The sequence below is a fragment of the Mastigoproctus giganteus genome, chromosome 3 (genome assembly GCF_048544385.1).
Source record: "Mastigoproctus giganteus isolate SK-2022 chromosome 3, ASM4854438v1, whole genome shotgun sequence".
Taxonomy (NCBI): Eukaryota; Metazoa; Arthropoda; class Arachnida; order Uropygi; family Thelyphonidae; genus Mastigoproctus; species Mastigoproctus giganteus.
Genome location: NC_143577.1, coordinates 115,531,387 through 115,556,914, shown reverse-complemented (window position 1 = coordinate 115,556,914; position 25,528 = coordinate 115,531,387). Strand labels below are relative to the sequence as shown.

Here is a 25,528-nt window from a genome sequence, read left to right as displayed (position 1 = left end):
GGATCTGGATGTGACTCGTCGGTACATATACACATCAGTATACTCCATCGTACTGTATACCTCGGAAATTTGGGGGTCCGCGGCCCCTACCAACATCAAGCGCGTGTACTCCGCCGAATACTGGCTCCTTCGTTGGATCACGCAAAAATATCGTCGTCCATCCCAGCAAAGAACAACTGCGATGGCGACGTCACTTCATTTTGCCCGACTTCCAGGTCTTGTATTTGAAAAACGCCTTGTTCTCACTGTCAAGAAGACAACCGGAATGGTCTCGGAGCCAAGCATCTGGGAACTGTGTGGCTGGAGGATCCCTCTACCCGGACTGAGGTCAGCTCCCACGCTCACAGCTCACTATAACAGACTAGCGCTCAGTGACCGCTTTCTCCCCAGGGAGATGCTCCCCACGATCCTTTCAATTGACGGCGACATCTGTAGGTTTGTGAAGGATCGGAGGTACCGAAGATAGATCCTTAAGAGTCTGGCCAGGCAAAGTGCACATTGATAAGGGCAGCATAATAATGCCCAATATATTGTAAATAATGTTCAAAGCACGGTGTCTTTATGAATGTGTTGTAAATAAAGTCAAGAATATCTTTATTAATATAAATATTAATATAACATAATGTAAATATGAATATCTTTATTATTTCATTGTAAATACTGTCAAAGGCATATACAGTATCCTGTAAATATTCTATTTTATTGTTGGCTCTGGGGGATGAGCCCGAACTTCGATGTGGGCCCCGTCTCCCCAAGGCTATTGTCCACCAGCCAATGTAAAACCCCTGGCATTGCTGCTGTGACGGGTCTATTGTATATATCACGTTTGTATACAATAAAGATTATATATATATACTGTATATATATAATTTTTACTGGTTTTTTGTTACTAAACTAAACACGAACTGACTGTTACTTACCGATGTGTTATAATTATTTGATATTTTTCATAAATAATTAACTAGACATATAAGTTAGTGCAAATGCATTATGTCTATACGCAATAAAATAACTGAAGTTATTATACGTGCCAGAATACAACCGCTTCTTACGTGGCCAAGGCCCCGTAGTGGCATCTTTTCGTACACTTCATATTGTGAATACCTTCACAACGAATTGCCTATTCGGTTATATTTCGAATAAGTAACGCTTCCCCGATAGAGAAGACTATTGTTATACTGTACTCAGTCTCAGTGGATACCAAAACAGAGTGTATATGTAAAGATGTAATGCTCTTAAGCTACAGGCTCCTAAAAGTTGTCGAAAAGCTTAAGAGTTAGCGCAAAGAAAAAGGATAGCAGTAGACCAAAGTTTACCCAAAGCAAGGATCCGCATCCATTATTTTGCTCACACTCACTCATTTGTATTTTGAATCAGTAATGCTTCCCTAACAGAGAAGATTATTGTTAACTAACAATAATCTCGGTCTTAGTGGATACCACCAAAACGACCGTTTCAAGGCTATTTTGTATTTGTGTGGTATAATAACTCGACTATCCAGTTGTCCCTATTAGACTTAGAAAAGCAAAAAGGTAGAGGGGAAACTAATAGTAGGAGCCGAAGAGGAAAAGAAACGGTGTAGAAGAATGAAAGGGACAGTAACTCCTTCAACTCACACCACTCAAACTCCACAAATAGGCAACGCTTCCCCAGTGGAGAAGGCTGTTGTTACCTATTCTTGGAAACTCCGGACATCATCAGGCTTCCCCTGGTGTCGTTTCGGGGCTATTCGGCTATTCATCAGTGGGTAGGTAGGTACCCTGAGGGTATAAACAGCTGGCAACTCAGTTGTGAAATTAGGTCCACAGTATGAGAGATGCCAAATGGTGTTTCGTAGTTTAATACTCAAGAAAAATGTAAACAAGAGCCTCAGACTGTGGGGAAATTTTACGAATATATAAATTAGTGGAAATATACATCATGTCTGTATCATGTCGATAAGGGCCAAATAGATAAGTAACAATAGTTTTCTCTATCTTGGAAGCGTTACTTGTTCGAAGTATAACCAAATAGTTGTCGTTGCGAAGGTATGTGATGTAACAAAACGATGCCACTTTAGTAACTTTGGTTAATTTACTGCATATAGACATGATGCATTTGCATTAACTTATATGTCTGTAAATTTTCTATACAGTCTGACGCTTTTCACTGAATTTTTATTAAGTAAATAATTAACTACTAGTTGTACCCGGCGTAACATACACAATATTTCTGATTGTGGCGTAAGTCGTTTAAATAAATAAATTTTCCGTTTATACTCCGGCACGGCAACCAAGTCAGTAGAGTTTACAATACATCGTCAATACAAATATTTATCGTATTTAGGCTTGAACCCCGGATCCACTCAAGGAACGCGTGCTATGCACATCGCTCCTGACAACTCGGCTACGTCAGTTTAATCTAGATCCTTCAGTCGTCTTTGGTTTTTTTTTTTTTTTTTAGGAGCATTAGCAACAAAGGCCATATTGCTCCGGGATATGCGGTGGTCATTCCCTGACCTTTCCGCATCCTCCTATTTGGTGGTGACGGGCTCGAACCCCGGTCTAATCAAGAAGCGTGTGCTACGCACTGGTGCTCCTCCCCACCTGGCTACGGAGGCGCCTTTCAGTCGTCACCATTCTTGTTTAGCGGTGATATAATTCTACAGCAGTCACCTGTGGGATATATGCATATATCTCTATTTGCAGGTGGTTCCCCGTCTTCTCCAACAAATATTACAGCAACCTTCGTTTTGGATGTAGGTGCATTATATCGTCTCTTATCTAAGTCCTGTCTTCTATAAATACCATGCGCACATTCATTGTTGGACTGTCCTGGGTTATTTGATGCATTTTTTTATACGACTCAGCAAATGGGTTAACTTGTTGCAGCATCTCGTCAAATTACTTCGGCCATACACCTTTGGTTTGATTGTTTTTTAAGCCGTTTTGTTGTTGCTTCAGCAGAATCGAAAATATAAAGTTGTCGATATCCTGGCTTATTTGCCTCGTTGGATATAGCGGTGAGACCAAATGGTAAATCTGGTCGTATATTCTAAAATAGTATGGACCATTTCCAGGTGGTGATTTAATCTCTGCGCTAATTGATGCGAACACCATTGCTGAGTTGTACTATCTCGTTTATGTTCTCTGTAGTTATTTGCTTCATTTGTATCCCCTGTAAGCAGCTCTCGTAATAGAGTAGGTGTCTCAGACAGTGGGTCAAGGGAAACTTTTCCAACATGACAGCATTTCGTGTATTTATTCGATGTGGTTAACTCATGTCCCCAATATCTTGCATTGCAATACTCACAGTTGTAACACATATTTCCTAAGGCGCCTCCGTAGCCAGGTGGGAAGGAGCAGCAGTGCGTAGCACACGCTTCTTGATTAGACCGGGGTTCGAGCCCGTCACCACCAAATACGGAGGATGCGGAAAGGTCAGGGAATCACCACCGCATATCCCCGGAGCAATATGTCCTTAGTTGCTAATGCTTCTAAAAACCAAATAACAAACAAACATATTTCCTGTGTTCCTATGTGTTACTTAATACCATTAATCACAGCTTGTTGGTTATTCGCATCAATTCTATTTGCTTAGTCCTACGGTGTTTAGCCCGTCTTTTCATTTCCAATCTTACTTCTTTTCTTCAATGTTTTCTCTCCGTCATCATAGTCGTAGAGTCTCGTTTCGGTATCTTAGTCTATTAGATCTCTCCTCCAATGTTTCATTAGCATTTCTTCTCAAAGTTCTTGCACTTTCTAACACATATTTCCCAAGGTGCCTCCGTAGCCAGGTGGGAAGGAGCAGCAGTGCTTCTCCTTCTCAAAGTTCTTGCACACTGTTCAGCCATTTTTACACTTCTTAAAACTTAGAACGGTTTATTAAAATTCAAGACAGATAAAATAAATTGTTAAAATAAACATACATCGATAGCTTTCAGGCATAGGCTGCCTTTCTTCAGTCGAAAAACGTTAGTACAAAAATTAATAAAGAATGCCCGGTGTAGTGGTCATGCGAGGTGAACCTGTGCTGGCAACAATTAGCAGTTGAAAAATTTGGGAAGCATACCCAAGCGTTTTATATATATAGATAATTAACAGATTTTTCTTATATTTTCATGGATTACCATCCATTAAAATTAAAATGTGTGTGTTTTTTTTTTGTATTGAGGGAGTCGATAAGGAAAAAATATATTTTTTAAAGAGGTAGACAGGTAAAAAAGGTTGGGAACCCCTGTCTTAGAGCCTTTTCTTCGATCTCATGATAATTGTTATCTCTATGACAAATATAAACTAGTCTGTAATCAAGTCACAAAGGAGGTTAGGCAAGCGAACGCAGATTACAAGAAATCTTTGGCAAAGGATGCTAAGAAAAACAGCAATGACTTCTTTACTTACAAATACTTTACTTTGTATATAAACTCTAGAAGGAAAGGGAACAATGGTGGTTCGTGACTTTGATGTTTGGGGGTGCTGCGTCTTAAAGTTACATTAAATTGCCTTTGGTTATAAGACATGTAGACATACACAGTAGTAATAATAAGCAAGTTAAAAATACTAAAAAGTAAAGTGCAGCCATTATCAACCCACTGCAGGGTGGAAGCCTCCTCAACAATTCATGCTGAGGGAAATGGACCATAATCTGCCACGCTGGTCCAGTGCGGGTTGGCAGATCGACCGTATTCAGCAGTCAGGGGCTTGAACCCCGGTCTACTCAAAAAATACTACAAAACATTAACTAGAAATTTATCATTAACAGACTTGAACTTTTATTTAAAAACAAAATCCATTCTCCGGTTTTTATTTGTTGAAAATAGATTAATAACTTTTCATTTAAGTTTGGTGCACTGTTGACCAAGCATTTCTCTATTGAAAGCATTGCTTGAGCATTTAGCCTTTCCTGATTCATAGTGCTCCTTAAAAATGTTTTTATTCTTTTTAATGCCGAATGGCAGCGTTCGTGCGCTGAAGTAGTCATCGGAATGGTCAAAAGAACTTTTATGAGTTTTGTAAGTTCACAAAGAACTTCAGCTAAATTATTTTCTGAGATAAATTTCAGCAAGTCAGTTAATATGCAATAATTGTGTAGATCATCTCTGCTATAGAAAACTTGTAATTCCGTAAGAGGTTTTTCTCTTTCAATCATGGGACATGCCTCAGTAGTCTCCCGTACCTCTTCCATGGGCATTTTGGTTTGAAAAATAACAAATTTCTCATTTTTAAACAATTTAGTAGCAATTAATTGCTTCGTAAAAGAATATCTCTCACTTATGTCAACACTTATATAGTCGCATACTTCCTTCGCTTCAATCATGAGTGGTTTTGAAGGATTTTCACAGTACATTGAATTCCTGATTTTCAGAATGGAATTCTTAAAGTTTCCTATATATTCGTGTATTTTAACTGCCTCAATTTCTCGAGATTGCATTTGATTATAAATAAATTCCATGTGAAGCATTTCCTGATGGAAAAGTTCTAACCAAAACTCCAATTTTTCATTATTCAAGATGTGCAAAATTCCAGTTGCTTCTGAAATCGTCTTATCTGCGTTTGCTGTCGCTTGTAATTCCTTTTTTAAGGATTCAAAATTTTTTGAATCCTTAAATTAAAAATGCACTTTTTTAAGGATGCAAAATTTTCATAAACGCTGTTCACGGTGCGTATATTGAAGTTCCATCTTGCAGGGGAAGGTCGAGCAACACGGCTGTCCATACGCTTTCTGAGAACAGAGAGACGCTGTGGTGATCTCGAGAAAAATGTTGGTATCGACATGAGGTTCGAAAAGAATATTCTTGAATCTCCGATACTACTTGCTGCATTTCTCATCATCAGATTCAGTTGGTGTGCATAGCAGTAAATAAAATGTGCATTTTTGTACACTTCTTTTATTTTAGCCTGAACTCCCATTTTCTTGACTTTCATCACACTTGCGCCATCAAATGTCTGAGCAACCAGTTTATGATCATTTCGTTCGAGGATTATGTCTACCTGATCTAGAATGCACTTCGATATTCCGTCTGCCGTTTGGTTTTCCGGAGTGGAAAAATGCTCAAAAATGTCTCCATTCAGTTCATATCTCAGAACAATTACCATTTGTATATGTTCTGAAACATCTGTCGAGTCATCAGCCATGACAGCTATGAATGAAGCTTCTTTAATTTCTCTTTTTATTTCGTCCCGGCATTTATTGCAGCAAACAGTGAAGCATATCATGTTAAATGCTGCATTACTTTCTAAATGGCTCTTTAAATTGGAATCTAATGTACAAGCGAAATTTATTAATCCTCTGAATAGGCCTGGATTTTTAGAATCGTCTTTTTCGTTATGTCCACGTAAAGGAATTTCAAACTGTCCACAAAATTTCAGGTAGTCTATTATTTTAGATAATGCCTCACGATTTTTGGTGAATTTTCTGTTATGTTTGCAGATCGAAAGTCTATAGGCCTCACTAAGCTGTTCTAATTTACGCTTCCTAAAAGCGATAGTGAAATCACATTATCAAATATGTTTCTTCGAACTCTCATATTTTAGAGTTTTTTCTTTCATTCTGTTTATGTTTGCAAAGCCACTTTTTGTCCACGTTAAATCACCTCCGAACAGTAAACATGGAAAACAAAACAATGCATTTTAACTTCACAACCACAAAGCCAACTTTTCCTTTGGAACCATTCAGTTTTAAAACCGCAAATATATTTCGTATTATTACTTATTCCTCACTGAGAAATTTGAATCTTTGGTGTGGGGCGGCCTTCTTTTTTAATGGAATTCTTTTCTTGGAGGGATAATTGTGAAAAACTAAGTTACTGAAGTTTATTCACTGTCACGCGATTTACTTCATGGGGAAGCATGGAGGCCATGATCGAATCAAATTTCACAAAATCGTATCGTAGTAATAAAGTTTTACTTACACATCACCTCATAATATAACTTCAACTTACCAAGTTCAAATTCAATTCGCAATTAAGCTGTAATCACATAATTACACTGTTGAATGTTGAATATTGATTTAATACTGATATTGTTTAGTTATATAATGGGAATTCGGGCGCAGAAGCGAATTAAGGTCGGTTGAGGCCCCGGGCGCAGAAGAAAATATTGGGCCCCTTAAAAAAAAGAGAGAGACAGGGAAAATAAAAATATATGTTAACCATTTTTTTTAAATAAATAAAAAATATTATGTATTATTAATGTTTTATTTCCAATAAAATTTGAATATAATACCGTATATGTATTATATTATATTCGCGTCTTTTTTTAATTTGACTTTTTTCAGCCCCTGATAGAGGTCGTTTCATTTATTGGTAGCCTACCAATGAAAAGAAAAATATAAAATTTAATAGTCTGAATGATTAGAATACTAGAGAAGAGATTTTTCCTTATAGTGCAATAAATTAATAATTAATTAAAATTCAAAAATTATTCATAAACTACGAAAATCCAGGCGCTGATGTAACAACAGGAATTAATTTCATCTTAATATAATTTCAACGATATACGCGTATATCGTAAGTCTGCACTGCAGGAGAACCTTTGTAAGTACAAAGCAGCAAATACGATTCTATTGCTCCGAGGAGCGGTAGGGCAGCCGCGCCGGGCCTATGCAGCGTAGTATGTGTACAGTATGCAGCGTAATAATGAAATAATGAAAATAAGCGAATATAAACATACCATCAGGTTTTACCGCCGATTGTAAAGTTGTACGTAATAAAAAAAAAAATTTTTTATTTATACTCCGGCACGACAACCAAGTCAGTAGAGTTTACAATAAATAGTCAATACAAATATTTATCGTATTTAGTATTCACGGGCTTGAACCCCGGTCCAGTCAAGGAACGCATGCTATGCACTCTCGCTCCTGACCACTGGGCTACGTCAGGCCTACTTAAATAATATATGTTAAATTATCCGGAAGAAATTGGTTAGCAGGTTCAGTTCAGAAAGGCTATAATATTTAGTCTATCAAAAGCAGCTTCGATATCGGCATAAACAACCGCCATTTCTGCTCTGGACCCAAATGCATTTAGAATTGCTGTTTGGACTGCCAGAAGGTTGAACACAGTTGATCTGTTGGGGAACACATAATTAAGTTGCATTGGTTGGTTGTGGAAAAAGTTGGTGTGTTATGTGCAGTAGAAGGGCTTTTTCCACAGGATCGAGGATATATGGCCTGAGACAATTTAGTATTAAATGCTGGACTTTATCCAGGCCACTAGTGAATGACGGATGCAGCGAGGTGATGGCTTGAAGGGGCAGCAGGTGTTCAGCATTGTGACTTTCTGGAGTTCTTTGTAGGTGTTCTCTGGGATACCTATTGCTGCTAGGCTGTTATGCAGGGTCTTTGGCACCATACCTGTGGTTGACACGATGATCGGGACGGTCGTTACTTGTTGCATATGCTACATCTCTTTGATCCTCATGATTTTTCCTCATGGATTTTCTGCAGGTTGCCAGTGTTGGGAACGGCCATGTCAATCACACCGGTAGCCTTTTCCTTCTTGTCTACAAGGGTTATGTCCGGTCTGTTGTGCAATCTTGAACACCTGTATAATAACCGGATAAGATAATCCCTGCAGGATTATTTACCCGTTATTATAACGCCGTTCCAGTACAGCTTGCGGGTTGCGGTCTCTAGTGCTTTCTGTGGTTCGTACTTTTAGTACGGTAAACTTTAATTGATTAACTAGCTTTTGATGTATTATCCTGGCTATCTGGTCGTGTCTACGAGTGTACTCAGTCTGGGTAATCACTTTGCATCCTGCAGTGATGTGTTGGATCGTTTTTGAGAGCAGGTGGCATCGTTGACGTGTTATCTGACACTTCTGGCTCCTTGATGATGTATTTTATATAATTTCTGGTGTTGATTACCTGGTCTTGGATGGCGAGCATGAATCCTTCAGTCTCGGGGAAGAGCGTCCCGCTCGTTAGCCATGCACTGGAAGCAATTTTATCTATGTGATCTTGCTGTAGATCATTGTGTGCCTTCTTTGCCCATCTGTATAGCTTCCTTTGTGCCTCCTGGTTGGGAGGGGACTCCTTGCCCAGGTTGATTGCGGTATACCGCTTATCTATCTTCCTTATGGCCTGGTGGAGTGCTACTGTATGTTTCTGGAAATAATCCTTCAGGTTCGCAGTCGCTGTTTTCTGTTGCTCGATGAGGTCTATCAGGCCCTCTCCTCCTTTCCGAGCAATCGTCAGTATCTCTACGGGTGATGCTGGCGGATCTTGATCATTACGGTCCTTGTCTTTCTCATGATATCCTCCAGTCATACATTGACTCCGAAGGAATCATAGATTGGACTAACACTGGTTTTAGCTGGCACTCTATTATCACTGGTACTGCATAGGTATGGCTTTAACTGTGTTTCCTCTGTTCAGCTTTGCTTTCATCAGGCATCTGAGTCTCTGATGGTATTTTGCGGACAGGCAGGCCTGAATTTCCTTGTGCTGTAACTGCTGAGCCTGCATCATCCGCAGTATTTGTAGGCCTCTCCATCTGTCATAGCTTAGATCTCTTTGCCAGCCTGCAGCTGAAAGTTTCGGCTGACTAATTTTCCCTAGTGCAATCAGTATAATAATAAGAATAAGAATAAGAATGATAATAATAATAATAAGTATTATTATTATATTATTATTTCTCCCTGTTGGGGGTTCCACCACGTGACGGGTATTGCTACCAAATACACAGGGTGGTTGTTGTTATGTCTGGTGTTACTGTTGGTCGAGGAACTATCCTAAAGGTGTTCAGTATTGCGACTTTCTGGAGTTCCTTGTAGGTGTTCCCTGGGAGACCAATCACTGCTAGGCTGTTAAGTAGGGTCTTTGGCACCATACCTTTGGTTGACACGATGACCGGGATGGTTGTTACTTGTTGCATATGCCACATCTCTTTGATCTCCTGTCTTAGGTTAATGTACTTTCTGATTTTTCCCCATGGGTTTTCTGGAGCTTGCCAGTGTTGTGTACCGCTAGATCAATCAGATAACTAGCCTTTTCCTTCTTATCCACATGGGTTATGTGCGGTCTGTTGTGCGGGATTGTCCTATCTGTTATTATTGCACGGTCCCAGTAGAGCTTGTGGGTTGAGGTCTCCAGTACTGCCGGGGGTTCGTACTTGTAGTACGATACACTTTTTTCGACCAACTGGTATTTATTTGCTAGCTTTTGATGTATTATCCTGGCTACCTGGTCGTGACTATGAGTCTACTCAGTCTGGGTGATCAACTTGCATCCCGCGTTGATGTGTTCGATCGTTTTTGAGGCCAGGTGGCATCGTCGACATGTGTTATCTAACACTCCGGGCTCCTTGGCCATGTATTTTCTATAGTTCCTCGTGTTGATTACGTGGTCTTGGATGGCAAGCATGACTCCTTCAGTCTCGGGGAAGAGCGTCCCGCTTGTGAGCCATGCATTGGAAGCAATTTTATCTATGCTCCTGATGTGATCCTGATGGAGATCATTGTAGTTTCTGCAATGGAGTGTCTTCTCTGCCTATTTTTCTAGCTTCGTGTATACTTCCTGGTTGGGGGTGGACTCCTCGCTTACAGTGGTCCTGTTCCACCTATCCTTCATGCATAATATAATCCCCATCTCCCTGACAATAGATTCACCAACAATAACTAGTTCCTTTGGGACCAGTGCATTCTGCCTTGGAGATTCCCTCTGTGTTGCCTGATGCACAAGGGTGGGCAGCTGAGAGTTGGATGAGTCCCTCATATTAATTTCTTCGAGGGCATTTATTCTACACCTCAAGCTCTCGTAGACGCCCATCAGAACGCTGAGTTGGCGCCTAATTTCTTGACATTCTAGACACCTAGCACACACAAGCATCCTCCTTGGCTAGATCCTGTCCTGTTTTAGAAAGATCGGCAAACATTTCACACATTTTTTGAGACTGTGATGCGTTGGAGAATCGCCCCCTTCCTTTCTCCTCCGAGTCATAGCATTCTCACTAGTCTGTGATCTTTGCTTCGCAGCTCAAGTTTTGGTCATGATTTCCGTTTAAATATCATTTAATTAACAATGAAATTTAATAAGATTAATGATATTTTTGAATAATTGATAATACTATAATAACTAACAAATTCCTAATTGAGTACTTCATATTACGCTATAGTGTTTTTACTTTATACCTTACGCTATCAATTCGGGATATATATACGTTACGCTATTTCTTATCGACTACAATGTGGCGGCTAGTTCAACAATATTGGGGCCAACACCTGGAGACGTAATTTCCAAAAATCACTGGTTAAATTCAAAATAAGAGCTAACTAACGCTATGAAACCTATTTAATATCTCTGTAAAACACAATGTACTATGTTAATTAACAATGAATACTGTAAATATTAAAAATACTTATCCCTTTACAGCAGCCAAAAATCCACCGACTGTTCTCTTCCGCGACTAGAGCGCCATAAATGATGTCACCTCTATGATGTCTTGTCCAATTTGCGATGCTTTTTTACCTAAAACATTACAAACAATGGCAGCAAATTTAGTTCTTACGCATGATATTTTTGCTGCAATTTTTTAATCATTGTAAAGTTTAGAGTTCAATTTCATGCTACAATCTAATGAGTTTTAAGAATGGTGATGCTTAATTGAATGATATATATGAGTTATTTCAGCTGCAGTAACTAAATCCTCTTCTTTCATATTCTTTTTCGCAAGAAACCTATTAAGAAGATCTGAAGGATTTTCCGATTTTTGAGCCGATTTATGAGATTGTGAGTCTTAATGCTGAGTAACTGCTAAGATGCCCATATAACCAACTTTAAATACATTTCTGCATAGGAGACATCTCGTTTCGTGATGATCATTTGTTGTAGCTAGCCATTCATATTCTTGCTCCCAATTTTTGTTCTAAGAACAAGGATTCTTCTTTTTTGGCGGAAATTCCATTTTTGATGGCTAAAATATAAAACATGTTTGTATATAACATGAAATATGTAGGTGCCTATAACCGTATAAATGAAATAGATAAATGTTTCTTTGTAAAGTTATAGAAAAACAGTTTAAAGCCATTGAACTCCATATTATAAAAAGTGATTTTTCCGATACCTATGATTTTATTAATTATCTACCAGTCGTACGATTTTCGTGAAAATCAGATCATGGCCACACAGGTGCAAGTTTTTATGCTTTGCAAAAAAATATAATTTCATCGAGAAGTATGAAGTTAAGTGTATGGTGTTCGTGAAACTATATATTATTATTATTATTATTATCCGTTTATTTCCATAAGGAAACCACCCCGGGACGGCAAAGTGCCAGGAGGGTGCTAAGTACATATCAGGGTACGAGATACTACGTGCAGTGGGTTACATATACTGAACACGTAGTCTCGTCCCGAAATATTATATACACATATATGAGCCGGAGAGGCTAGAATAGGTTAAGATTATCTCTTTATGATTCATTTCTCAGTGGCTGATTTTGCATTTGAGGTTTTTTTTTCACATATCCCCTGTTGAAGCTTTGAAATGAAACTGTAATTTTTTGTCAGTTTGGGGGGCCCTGCGCATGTGGGGGTCCGAAGTGTACGCCTGTGCTGAAATCCGCCACTGCCATTACGAGGCACAGACATTGAAAAATGAAAATAAAGGACAAATTGCGTCCTTTCTCGTTTCAATAAAGGACAGTGACAGTTTGGATAAAATAAAGGATTGTTCTTTGAAATAAAGGCCGTCTGACAACCCTGCTTGTAGGTGTTCTCTGGAGACCTATTGCTGCTAGGCTATTATGCAGGGTCTTTGGCACCATACCGGTGGTCGACACAAAGATCAGGATGGTCGTTACTTGTTGCATATGTCACATCTCTTTGATCTTTTGTCTTAGTTCATGTTCGTCCTAATTTTTTCCTCATGCGTTTTCTGGAGGTTGCCAGTGTTGGGCACTGCTATGTCAATCAGATAGGTAGCCTTTTCCGTCTTGTCGACAAGGGTTATGTCTGGTCTGTTGTCCAGGATTGTTTTGTCTGTTTTTATGGCACCGTCTCAGTACATCTTGTGGGTTGGGGTTTCTAGTACTGCCTGGGGTTCGTACTTGTAATATGGTACACTTTCTTTGATCAACTAGTATCTCTCTAGTATCAACTAGTATCATTAAAAAATTTTCCTCCTAGTGATATTTATTGAAGCCAATGCGAGGAGAAGGTGGGGCAATTACGTCCCTACAAATGCGCAGGTAAATAATTACATAGGTCATTTCCTGATTAGATTTTGATTATAATGTTAGTATAATATTATTATACAAATAATAACAAAACTATACATATATTTACAAAAAACTGAAATGTTTACAAAATACAGAACTATTTACAATCATACCTCTACTATATTGGGACGATGGGTTCTTTCGTCAGCTGACATTAACACGAAAAACATTACAATGATCAAATGATGCTGGGCGTGGTCATGTATTAGACAGGGAAGCACAGGCACGAGGTTGGCGAATGTTAAATGGAAGAAACACAAATGGGTTACTGGGCAGAATCAGACATTTGCTGTTCACAATGTAGAGTGCGTACGTGGGATGCATGCCACCATTGTTTGCATTGCAAGACAACTGCCTCCAGAACATTCACTAACCTCGTGCACATGCTTCACTGCCTAATATGTGACCACACCCGGCATCATTTGATGTTACATTGTAACGTTTTTTGTATATTAATAAGGGACCCATCATCCCGATATAGTTTATATATTTGCAAAAAGTTTAGTATTTTATAAATATTTTAAATATTTGTATAGTTTGCAAATATTTTATTTCTTCTCTTTCAGAGATGCAAGAATATTCTTCATGCATTATGGAACCCAAAGCAAAAGGCCTTTTTCTAAGTGACCTATGTAAATGCAGGTAAATAATTGCATAATGATATTTATTCGACCTTGAGAATGCTGCGTGGTGGGGCTTGGGGTAGCCAATGGGAGAAGTGGGTACGGGTCACATGGACAGAGCAATTGCGTCACTACAAATGCACAGGAAAAATTACATAGGCCATTTACTGATTAGATTTCGATCAGTGCGTTCGACAGGTGTGTCGTTTATGTAGAAAATATTTGCTTACTCCGTAATACCTTTACATTTTACGTAGAATAGCATGCGCGTGGGTTGGCGAGAAAAGCGAGCAGGGGGAAAGAGCCCTCCCCTAGTTTATTATTATTGATGTAATTTAATTTAAGTTAATGTAAGTTTTTGATGTAATTTAATTGATGAAGACTAATAAATACTGTATTGTTGTGTAATAATAATAATAATACAATTCAATATTTATTAGTGAACATATTTATTAGTCTTCATCAATTAAATTGCATCAAAAATTATAATAATTGTTGTGTACATTTATTTATTTATTTATTTTTTTCTGCTATTTAATGACCAACCTGTAACAAATTGATTTTTTGCTTCTCTAATAATAATAATAAACCGATTATTATTAGAAAAATTGGATCCTTTTTTCTACTTCACATTTCGCAATTTGATTTACGCGCATAAAACAGAAAAAAGGCGTTTTGTTAAAATGTTTCAAGTGGTTAGGTGTTTAAAATTTCTTCAGATCATAGGAATTTTTTTTTTTTTTTTTGCACAGTGCAGTAATTTTTCACCAACGACCATCTCGCTAATCCAATGCAAGTAACTAAAAGTTTCTCACCCCAGAAAGTGTCGGAATATTCCAACTGTGCGCATGCGTTTTAAGTTCCGTAACACGACCGATGCACTCTCTCGAGTCCGGACGAAAGTTTGTAATTTAGTTGAGAAACAGCAGGTTTTGTGGGCGAGTAGGAGCAGTGTGTACTGTTTTTACGTCAGCAGTAGTCGCTTGTTTGTAATATTATTTGGAGTTATTTCCGTCCTTCAATTTTCTGAACTAAGTAGTGTAAACAATGGGTGAAACAGCAAACAATAATGCTCAAGGTACTGCCGATTATTTAGCTCAACTGTTAAAAGACAAGAAACAACTTGCAGCTTTTCCCAATGTTTTTATTCATTTGGAGAGGTTACTTGATGAAGGTAAGCAACAGTCTACTTTAAGGAACGTTCGATATCCTTGAATTTTTAGATCACAGAGTAATTTTTATTGATTTCGTTTATATATGCGACTCTTTTGACTCATTAAAAGGGGATGATTATTGTTTGGAAGAGGTGGGGGATTAATGGACATATCTAGTACCTTAGTTTTGGGTTTAAATAGATGCGCAAACATTACTTTTCCATATCTAAATACACACACACACATGTATATCTCAAAGTTCCTCATTTTTGCCTTAAATGTTTGTGTAATTTTGATTAGTGTAGTACATGTTGACGGAGTATATTTTTTTTTCTTTGTGAATTTTATTGAGCCATTTAAACCACATTTACAACATGGGCTCTTCATTGAATGTCTCGTTTAGTTGGTAAAATTATTTACTTTACTTGCTTTCTTCAGACTATATGTAATATATATACTAGGCCTAAACGACTCCGCATGGACAAGTCCATCCTCCGCATTCCATCACAGCCCATTGATGTAAAAACAAAAGTTGTAGGCGCCATCTTGGAGTAGTTTCGCCAACTGTGAACATAATCGATATCTTATTTTTCTAGTTACTGTGTATCAGCAAATAATTCGCACAACTTTACATATTTGTAAGAAAATAATTCCATTACCCCTCTGCCATTGAAAAATTGTATATATTTTAAGATTAAGCCAGTCCCGTTGCTCAACTATTGGATAAGTGAACTAAACGAATAATTATTTTCGGTTTCCAATTTATAAAATTACAAGAGAAAAAAATTGACGAAAGAAGGCCATAAGGCATTGTAAAATCGCCAAAATATCGTTTGGTGAAGTGAAACCCTTTACTGTTGCTGTTTATTTCCCACGGGACAAGTGACACGGGAGTATTAGGTTCCATTTGTCACTTCTCCGTTGATGGAAATTTGGATGAAATGATGACGGCTTAGTGACTTATCTCTTAGGCTAAATATTTGTTGTGTGCAAATAACCACAGTTCCGCTCTCATCAAATATAAGAGATAAATAGTTTCGGTAATCATGGTGACAAAACTGTCACTGTGATTGTAAATATTAGAACATGCTGTGATTTGTGGTAGGATGTGGATGTTCTTATCATTTCTATATTATGTGTCGTCGAAGTTATCATGATCTGTATAATTGAGATAAATAAAAGCTGTACCTTCTCTCTTGATTTTATTAATAGAATTGTGGATTCCCCATTAACAGAATACTGTTGTTTCCAAGTGTAAAACAACTACTGCTTCTCACTTTATTTTTTATAACTGTGTAGTATGCGAAAAAGACTGGAGTAGCAACTGTATTAAAATAGGAGATTTAGCACTTAGTGGTAATAATCTGACCTTTTCATCTTATTAATTTGTGTACTGAAATGGGTCTGCATGCCTTCCTCTGAAAGTTGATGAATATTTGGTAGACATTTATGACTATATAGAAAGAAGTACTAAATGAAAAGATAATTTGAACTGATTCATACCAATGAAGTAAAGATTTAGAAGCCCGAGTATTACACATTGGCTGTCTTTGTTTAAGTATGTAACTAGACTGGTAGAATAGGGTTAAATGACAAATCTGTTTAAAGAAGAGTTTAGTGTGAGGAAAGTCATATATGAGCTTTTCAGCATTACCAAACTGAAAAGTACAAGGGATCATTGGTTGCCATAGAGTTTATCCACATCCAGTGTGTGATACAAAAAAAAAAAAAAAAGTTTTATGAAAACTCCAAGGTAACTGCAAACTTCTGGTGAAAGCAATCCTAAACAGGCTAAGCAAGCTAAGCATTCTAGGCATATTATTCTTGCTCATGCAGAAAGTCTGTTTGTGTTCCTTTCTTCTGGCTTGAATAGAGCAGTTTGCTTATTTCTTTTAAATGTTATTCCAGTATTTGAAAATCTGAACATAACTCTTCAATTTGGTGTACTTCACATGTGTCGGAGTAATGAACCCCGACACATGTACTTCACATGTGTCGGGGTTCATTACTCCCAGATATGTTGAATGCTTTTTTGAATCTTCTGCTTCTATTTTGGAAATTGATTCGTTAGCGGGCTAAACAAAAAAATTGACTCTGACTTAAGCATTTCTACCACCAAAGTCATGGAGAGTTTTAAAGAAGAGAAGATTCTGTTCTTTTGTTTATTGGGGAAGCCCATTATTGCTGCATGTGATAACTACATGGAGCACAAATTCCCATGTTCTTATAAATGCTTCAGTAGCACAAATTTTATCAATTGGCAGTGTGCCATTTTTAAATATAAATTTTTTTTTGGATAAGTATATTTCTTGGTGTCATTAAAGAAATAGATAAAGCAATCAGTGTTTTGTAGTAGTCAGTTTCAGTGCAAGAATGTACCAGATGCTATTAAAAAAAATGATGCACAGTGGCCCTTGATGGAACTGACAAGTGCACAAGGAAACATGAAATATAACACATTATCTCAACTTTCTTTGCATTTTAATAATTCATTGTGGGAGTGCTGAGTGTCACTGAATTCAGGAGGGGGGAACTGAATTCATACCTCTCTCTAGTGCAGTTTTTATTATTAGCCATATGATGCAAGGATAATAACCAGCCAAAAAAAATTCCCGAGTTACCCTGTGTGTGTGTGTGTGTGTGTGTGTGTGTGTGTGTGTGTGTGTGTGTGTGTGAGAGAGAGAGAGAGAGAGAGAGAGAGAGAGAGATGATATCCAGCTCAAGACCCTGCCAAGTCCATACTCACCAGATGTGAGCCCCTGGGGTCAAATTTTTTGAAATGCTCTTGACAGCCAAGTCTGAAGCAGTACAATTGTTATGAACAATATTTTGTCTTCACATTAGCATTAGTAGAGGCATTTGATGCAAGAAAGCAAGCTTATGCAGCATCAGCCAAAAAAAAAAAAAAAAAAAAACCACTTCCACTTCACCCCTCTGTTCGTTCAAAATACCTGTCCAGCTGAGCCTTAAACTTATTTAGGCTATCAACCTCCACTACAAGGGATGGAAGTCTGTTCCATCCCTTGTGTTTTATTATTATTAGAAAAATTGGTGGTTGGTTGGTTCCACCAACCAACCACCTGCTGGCTAAAGGCAAAAGACATTTTTGAAAAGTTGGATAGTATGTAAGTATCTTTCTCAAAGCAGTTATAATCAGTTCTTGTCTAGAAGACAATCCAAACTGCAATCCACAGGCAGAAAAATCAAAATCCTAGGTATGTTTGAAAGCATCCTGAACTAGTAAACAGGCCTATGACTCTATTTTAATATAAAATGCGCATTTTGTTATTGATTCAATTTAATTTCTAGTGCAGTGACTTTACAGAAACCTCCTGCTCTTTGAAAAATCTAATTTTCTTGTAAAAAAAAGAATTCTTTTGCACAGAAATCTGCAATGTTCCTCCTGATATAATTTCCTGATCTGGCTTTTTTTAAAGTCAAAAGTTTACAGCTATGAGTATATTGTATCATGGGATGATCTGACAATTTAATATGTACATTTTCTTTTTTCTTTTTTTTTTTTTTGCTTTTTTTCCATGGTTCACCTTTTTGCAAGTGGTGTTTGTAAATTTCAGTTATTATTATTATGAGCCATATGGTGCAAGGAAGCCTGAGGCTTATGCTGCATCAGCCAAAAAAATTTTTTTCTGAAATGAGAGAGAGAGAGAGAGAGAGAGAGAGAGAGAGAGAGAGAGAGAGAGAGAGAGAGAGAGAGAGAGAGAGAGAAAGAAAGAATTTAAACATTAATAAATACCGCATTCCAAACCACATGCGTAGCTATACAATGCAGTGTACCCCACTTTATGATATTAATCAGTTCCAGAGTCAGAGTCACTATCGTAATGTGAATCCAATAACACATTGTTTTTTGGTAATTGGTTTCAAGATCTCGGAAGTTGAAATTTTCGCTGTATAACTAAAGCTATTTATCTCTCTAAAATGTCATTTTTAAGGTCACAAGCTTATATGACCTTAAGGCCATAAGGTAAGGTGTAAGGTGTAAGGTATATTGATGTCATGCGGCACCAGGGGTTTCCCCCATCTCCGCGTTGCTTTCATTGTGGGTGTACCAGCTTGCTGGGAATGCCAGAGATTTAAAAGTGTGTGGGTATTGTACATGTGTAATGTCGTGTACCGTTGTTCATCTGGTCATTTAGCCGCTGGGCCCCTGTTGGAGCCCAACGTTGCCCCACCTTCGCCCCGTGGAGGCAGACCAGGAACCCAGTAGACTTAGTTACTCTGGCAGGTCCTGCCGCTTAGTTTCCTGAGATTTCGGCGGCTAGGACCTTTAAAAAAAAAAAAAAAAAATCATAATATGTATGTATATGCACATGTATATACTCATTTCACTTGTCTGCATACACCATATGTTGTATGCCTATACACACCGCTGGGGGGTTTGATATTACATAGATGGATAGGCCGAAACTGGGCGAAGATTATTTTGAGTGTTGTTAAATTTAGTGTGTGGGGCGTTCGCATTGTACATAGATAGAGTAGGAGGGGAGACAGAAGACTGGGGGGTAAAGATAGAAATATGGGAGCGATAGAGAAGATGCCCCCAGTTGGTCAGTGAGGCATGCCCATGCCTCACCAGAGAGGAAAAGGGGGGGGGGGTTCGGCGAGGGGACACAAGGAGTCTCCGCCCCGCCGTGGTAGGTTTGGAAAGGAATCGAGTCAGGTGCTCGATTCTGGTCCCCAACGAGTCTTGATGGCAGTGAAGCTGCATGGTTCAGGTCCATGTGGGCTTTTGCAGATTCAGGGTTCAGTCAGTCGCAGAGTTGTAGGCCATGTCCTTTTATTCTCATTGGAGGTATTGAATTTGTTGTGGGAATGGCTTGTCCCATTTAGTTTCCAGTTGTGTTGTTATTTGCTTGTTGGGCTAGTGTGGCTCGGCGTCCATAGTGAGCGTGGTTTGTAAATTGAATTAGTTACCAATTCTAATCATTAAAATGCACTAGACTTTCATTGTTTGAACCAATTTTTAACGCCATTGTGATATTTTTCTAAAACACATTTCTGGAGTTCACTACCAAAAGACAATAAAAACAATTTGCACTTTCCGGGTTATTGGGCTTTTCTGTTACTCCGATCAATTATAAACGGGTAGTATGCTCGATCTTCTTGCATTTGCGAAAATACCGATAGCTGGAATTGTGTGGTTTTTTACGTTATTATGGTGAAATGTTTCCCCTTCACTGAAATCTTCAGTCGTATAAAAAACAAATAAATTTTCAGAATCTTCTCTTCATTTCCTTTTTTTTTTTTTTTAAGCTTCGTAAACTTGTTACTCCACTTGAACAGTGTTAGTTGCAATTTGTGTGTGCCATTAAAAAATGCTTATGCATGCAATCGTGAAATTTAAAAAAGAAAAGAGAAGATTATTTTGGAAGCAAATGCCTCTTGAAGCATTTCTGAAGACGACGACTTCTTGTGCAACAAACCGAGTGCCAGATCAATAATGAGTGATCAATGAGTGTGCATTTAGTCGATGAAGATGAAGAATAAACATTCTTTAACATTTGTAAGTCGTAGATAATTTTTTTATTATTATAATTTTCTTGATTTTACAGGCTATGTTCTCATTTCTTTCGATAAATCAATCATTGTTTAAACACACTAATTAGCTAACTAATTTAATTGCTGAGAATGTAACTCCTATTTTTAACCTTATGTCTATTGGAAATAAATTCCCGCTTTACAAGTGCGCGCTAGGAATGAGTTAACTTGTAAAGTCGAGAACTACCCGTATGTCATCTTGCCTAGAAATCAGAGTGCCACCAAAGATAAGCATAGGAGAAGAATCCTTTTTGCGAGATATAAAACGGGACTGAGTTTTAGAAGGATTGAAATCAACTAAGTTGTCATTGCCCCACTGGAGAATTACCTGGAGATCAGCTTTTAAGGAATTGGTAGCGGATAGTCTAAGTCGAAGCTGATTGAGAAGGGCAAGGTTTCTCAAACTGAAAAGTGGAATGCAAGGTCAGACAGAAAACTGGATAATTAATTGAAAAAAACAGTTGGCAAACCATAAGATGGAATCTTGTTTAGAAGACCTTTATGCCAAACACGATCGAAAGCCTTTGAGATATCAAGAGTAACTGCTTGTGTTTAACTGAACTTTTCCATTGAATTTGTCCATAAATGGGTAACATAAACCAGAATATCACCAGTGGATCGACATTGACGGAATCCATACTGGCGATCGTTAATCAGACGGAAGGTTTCTAGGTTATTTTAAGAGTTGGCGGTTAATTGATTTCTCCATTACATTAGAAAGAATTGCAATGGGATGATAATTGGATGGGAGGGATTTGTCACCCTTTTTAGGAACTGGCTGGATATGAGCAAATTTCCAAGCAAAAGGAAAAACATCTTTGGAATAAGAATGCTGGCACTTGTGCTCCTGAACTAAGTAAGTTCAGGAGCACAAGTTTTGAGAATAAGTGGAGAAATACCATCAGGACCTGCAGCTTTCTTAGCATCAAGGTTTGTCAATATCCTTTGATGGAAGACCACAGGAAGATTGAATGGAGTTGGGAATGGTGGAGGCAGGGGATTTACCAAGATTATTAATACTTGAGTTGGAAGAAAAATGGGATGCTAGCAGGTCAGCTTTATCCTTGGCTGAGGTGACAATACAACCATCTGGTTTTGGCAGAGATGGGTAAAAGTTTTGGCCAATAGCAAGAGACCAGAATGCTTGGCTACCATTAGGGCAAGAAGCAAGTTTTCTACTCTTAGCCTTTTTAAAAATCTAGTTTGGACTGATTAATAACTGCTTTATAATTGTTGCGAGCTTTGTTGTAGGCAGAAAATGAAACTGAAGAATTGGAAACAAGCCAATTACGATATGCAACATTCTTCTCTTGAACAGCCTGAGCACATTTATTGGAAAACCAAGGTAGATAAAGTACGAGATTTTAGAGTGGAGTGGGGAATAAAGGATTCCATTCCTACAAGAATAATTTCACTGACACAATCTGAGCAAATGTTGACATCAGAAGTTCCTACAAGAATAATTTTACTGATACGTTCTGAGCAAACATTGACATCAGAAGTTTGAAACAGTAATCAGACTTAAGGAAAAGAAGAAAAGAAATCTCGCAGGTCATCCCACTTTACATTCTTGTAATGCCAAACAATACTAGGTTGGAAATAGCCATGAGATAAAGGCTCAGTTGGAGAAGAGACTATCACAAAGTTGTGATCTGAGATGCTTAAAGGACCACTCACTTTGACCGTTTACTTAGACGGGTTGTTTGTGATAAAAAGATCAAGTGTGTTGGTTGTAATGTTAGGATTGTTTGATATTCTGGTAGTAAATGAACAATGTGTGCAAGGTCATTAGTAATTGCAAAAGCCTCAGCATGGATTGGTGTGACTAGAGAACGGAAGCCATCTGGAGTTGTGAACATTAAAATCACCAAGGAAAATTACCTCACTGTTAAGAAAGTTGGACTGGAGAAAGTCAAGCTGCAAAGACAGGAAGTCAAAGAGCTCCAGGTGATTAGTGGAGTTAGGAGAACAGTAGAAACAACAGATGAATTTGACAGAATTGGGTAGAGAGATTTTAAACCAGAGAAGATCGAAAAGAGGAGATTCTAAATTACCAAATTTCTGACAGAGAATATCGGAACGAACATATGCACAAGTACCAACTTTGAGGCAAAAGGAATTATTCAGCGAATAATTTGGGTAACTGAAATGAGCAGTGTTTGAATCAACCAATAACTAAGATTCTGTCAGAAAAAGTACATGGGGTTTGGCAGACTGCAAGCGAAAATGGACATCCATTGAGATTAGAACTGAGACCACGTATATTTGCGAAATGAACTAGGAAGTGTTTGGGAGGTTTATATCTTTTCTCAGATAAGCTTGCTCTATTATTTTAACTATTCATGGTGTATTCAATAGTAAGGAAAGGTGGGGGGACATGCTATATGAAGTAATTAAATTTTTGGATATGGCATATACATGGCAAGGATATACCCAGATTCTCGACATAACATGGCCTTGACAATGCCCCCCCCCCCCCGCATACACATTACTCGTTTTGCAGATTTTGCAGTGTTTGAAGACTAGGCACCTGCGAGGTGATCTGATTGAGGTGTATAAAGCATTGAATGGTTTGAGCATGCTCAGTGCTGATGGGATTCTTCCTCTTGCTCAGAATAATCATATGAGAGTGCATAAATTCAAATTGAAGAAAGACAGTTGTAGGATAGATGTGCGGAAGTTTGCCTTTAGCCAGTGGGTAGTTGATTGGTGGAACAGACTTCCATCTTTTGTTGTGGAAGTTGATAGCCTAAATAAATTTAAGTTTGAGCTGGACAGGTATTTGGAACGAAGGCAGGGGTGAAATGGGACCTGTTTTTTTTTTTTTTTTTTCTGGCTGAAGCTGCTTAAGCTTGCTTTCTTGCATCATATGCCTCCACTAATACTAATGCTAAAGTAGCATACAATATCACCTGTATACGATAGGAATGCTGGCACTTGTGGAACCTATAAGTGGAACAAATATTGCTGAAAATAGTAAGGCTGAGTAGGAACCACCTTGTGGAATCCCTAGTTCGGCAATTTTACAGACTATAATGTCATTACCTGTGAAGCGAAGCATTCTCCTAGATAGCAGATTATTGAGGATCTCGAGTATATTTCCGGATATCCCATATAATCTTTCAAGTAAGGCAAGAAGTGGTGTGATTTGGACCGAGTCGAAAGCTTCACCATCTATTCCCAGGGGCTCATGTCTGGTGAGTATGGGCATGGCAAACCCAGGGTCTTGAGCTGGATATCATCATTCTTCATTTTCTTAGTGATTCCTTCTACTTATGACACTCACTCTCTCTCTCTCTCTCTCTCTCTCTCTCTCTCTCTCTCTCTCTCTCTCTCTCTCTCTCTCTCTCTCTCTCTCACACCATACGGCTAATAATAATATCTATTGGGAATAGATGGCAAATCAGTAAACATTATTTTATTATGATTGTTTTTTAACCTGAATTATAGCAACAATTGTTATAGATGTGAGATTATAAGTGTTTTAGTCTTAACAGTGCCAATAATTATTTCCTGGTGTGCAGTCATCTTGATCAGCCTCCAGTAAAATTAGGAGGTGGGGGGAAACATACCACTTAAAAAGTGCACGTGTAACGTAAAAATTAACTCCATAAGTAAAATGGCATTATTTTTAAAAACCAACAATTTATTTGGAATAGTTTTTAGAAAAAACTGCACCAAATAAAATGGGATTTGTAGAGGCCATTGGGATGCCTCACTCAAAAGCAGGAATCATCAGTCTCTAATACTTTGATATTTATCTGTCCGCTGTGTCAGTCTGTTATTATTATTATTTTTTTTTTTGTATGAAAACCCCAAGCAAGAGAGGTATTAGAACCTGTGGTACCTAGTACCATGCATGGGTTGAAGATACTTGTTGACATTAGACTTGAATTTGTGTAGATCGTAATTTTCAGGAAATACATATGAAGAATAAGAAAAGTTGGTTCTGCGAGTTTGAAGTTGGACAGTAAAATGGTGCTGAGTGGTTGCAACACGTGTTCAGACTTGTTTGGAAGAGAGTGGCAAATTATAGAAGCCAATTCAGAAGAACAGTACCCATGGAAGTATCTATAGAAAAGGCATGCAGCAGAAACAGTGTAGAGACTTTGTTAGAAATGGGTCATTAATTAACCTAACTGTTCCCTCTTTTGAACGGAATCTAGAAGCCTGAGAGAGGTTTTAGGGGTACTGCCCCAGATGTGGGAACAATATCTCATGGTAGGGTGGATCTGCGATTTGTACATAGTGAACAGTTGTTTGGAAGAAAAGTAATGCCGAGAGCAGAAGAGAAAACAGTTTTTTAGATGCAGAGGAAGCAGTATTTATGATGTGCTTATGCCAAGAGAGATAGAAGTCTGGATATCCCTAACAGGGATGTGTGAGCTTGTCTAGAAATCTAAGTGTCAGTGAATATATGCATAGGTGCAGAAGAACGTCTTTGCAAGATCTAAGCCAGGACTGAATTTTATGAGGATTGAAATGGTCCTTAAGGCTGTCCAAACACAGTGTTATGCCAAGCTATGCTTGCTACCTGGGAGACTAAAACCCTGATAGAACTGATATTCGAGTGACACTCAAATCAAGTGAACCCAATTTGGCAAAGTCCGGTCGGTTTGTGATAGCCAAATAACCCTCATGTGTAAGTCCTGAAATATGGCACCTAGCAGACTGTAGGTGACCCCAGGTGTGAACCAACGTAAGCAGGGGTCAAGGTGTGGCACCCACAGAGTGCTGCTCCTCTGTGTTACCAGGCAATACTAGGTGGTAGATGACTCGTCAACTGGTGCAATACCACCTCTTTGCTTATTTGAGGCTTGAAGTGGTGGAATCCATGTTTAGTCTCCAGAGCAAAGTTCTGGTAAACCCTCCCTCATTTCCTCTATCATGTAGTATGATAGAAGAGATGAGTAAGGAGAGATGTCTTCTCTTTTAGAGGAGATACTTCTTTTTTTTTCTCCCCTCCTTCTGTTGGCTAAGTTCTTTAGACAATCT

The 25,528-nt window shown here is 38.3% G+C and overlaps 1 protein-coding gene across 2 annotated transcripts in view; it reads left to right on the top strand.

The window, feature by feature from the left end:
• Positions 1 to 14,723: 14,723 nt before the first annotated feature.
• The window catches only part of LOC150088239 (protein held out wings-like), a 170,265-nt gene continuing 159,460 nt past the window's right edge, over positions 14,724 to 25,528 (top strand). For both annotated transcript variants that reach the window (XM_090369401.1, XM_090369400.1), the window contains exon 1: positions 14,724 to 14,994. In XM_090369401.1, the coding sequence (XP_090225527.1) occupies positions 14,868 to 14,994 (127 nt within the window). In that variant the 5' untranslated portion in view covers positions 14,724 to 14,867. The remainder of the gene's footprint in view (positions 14,995 to 25,528) is intronic.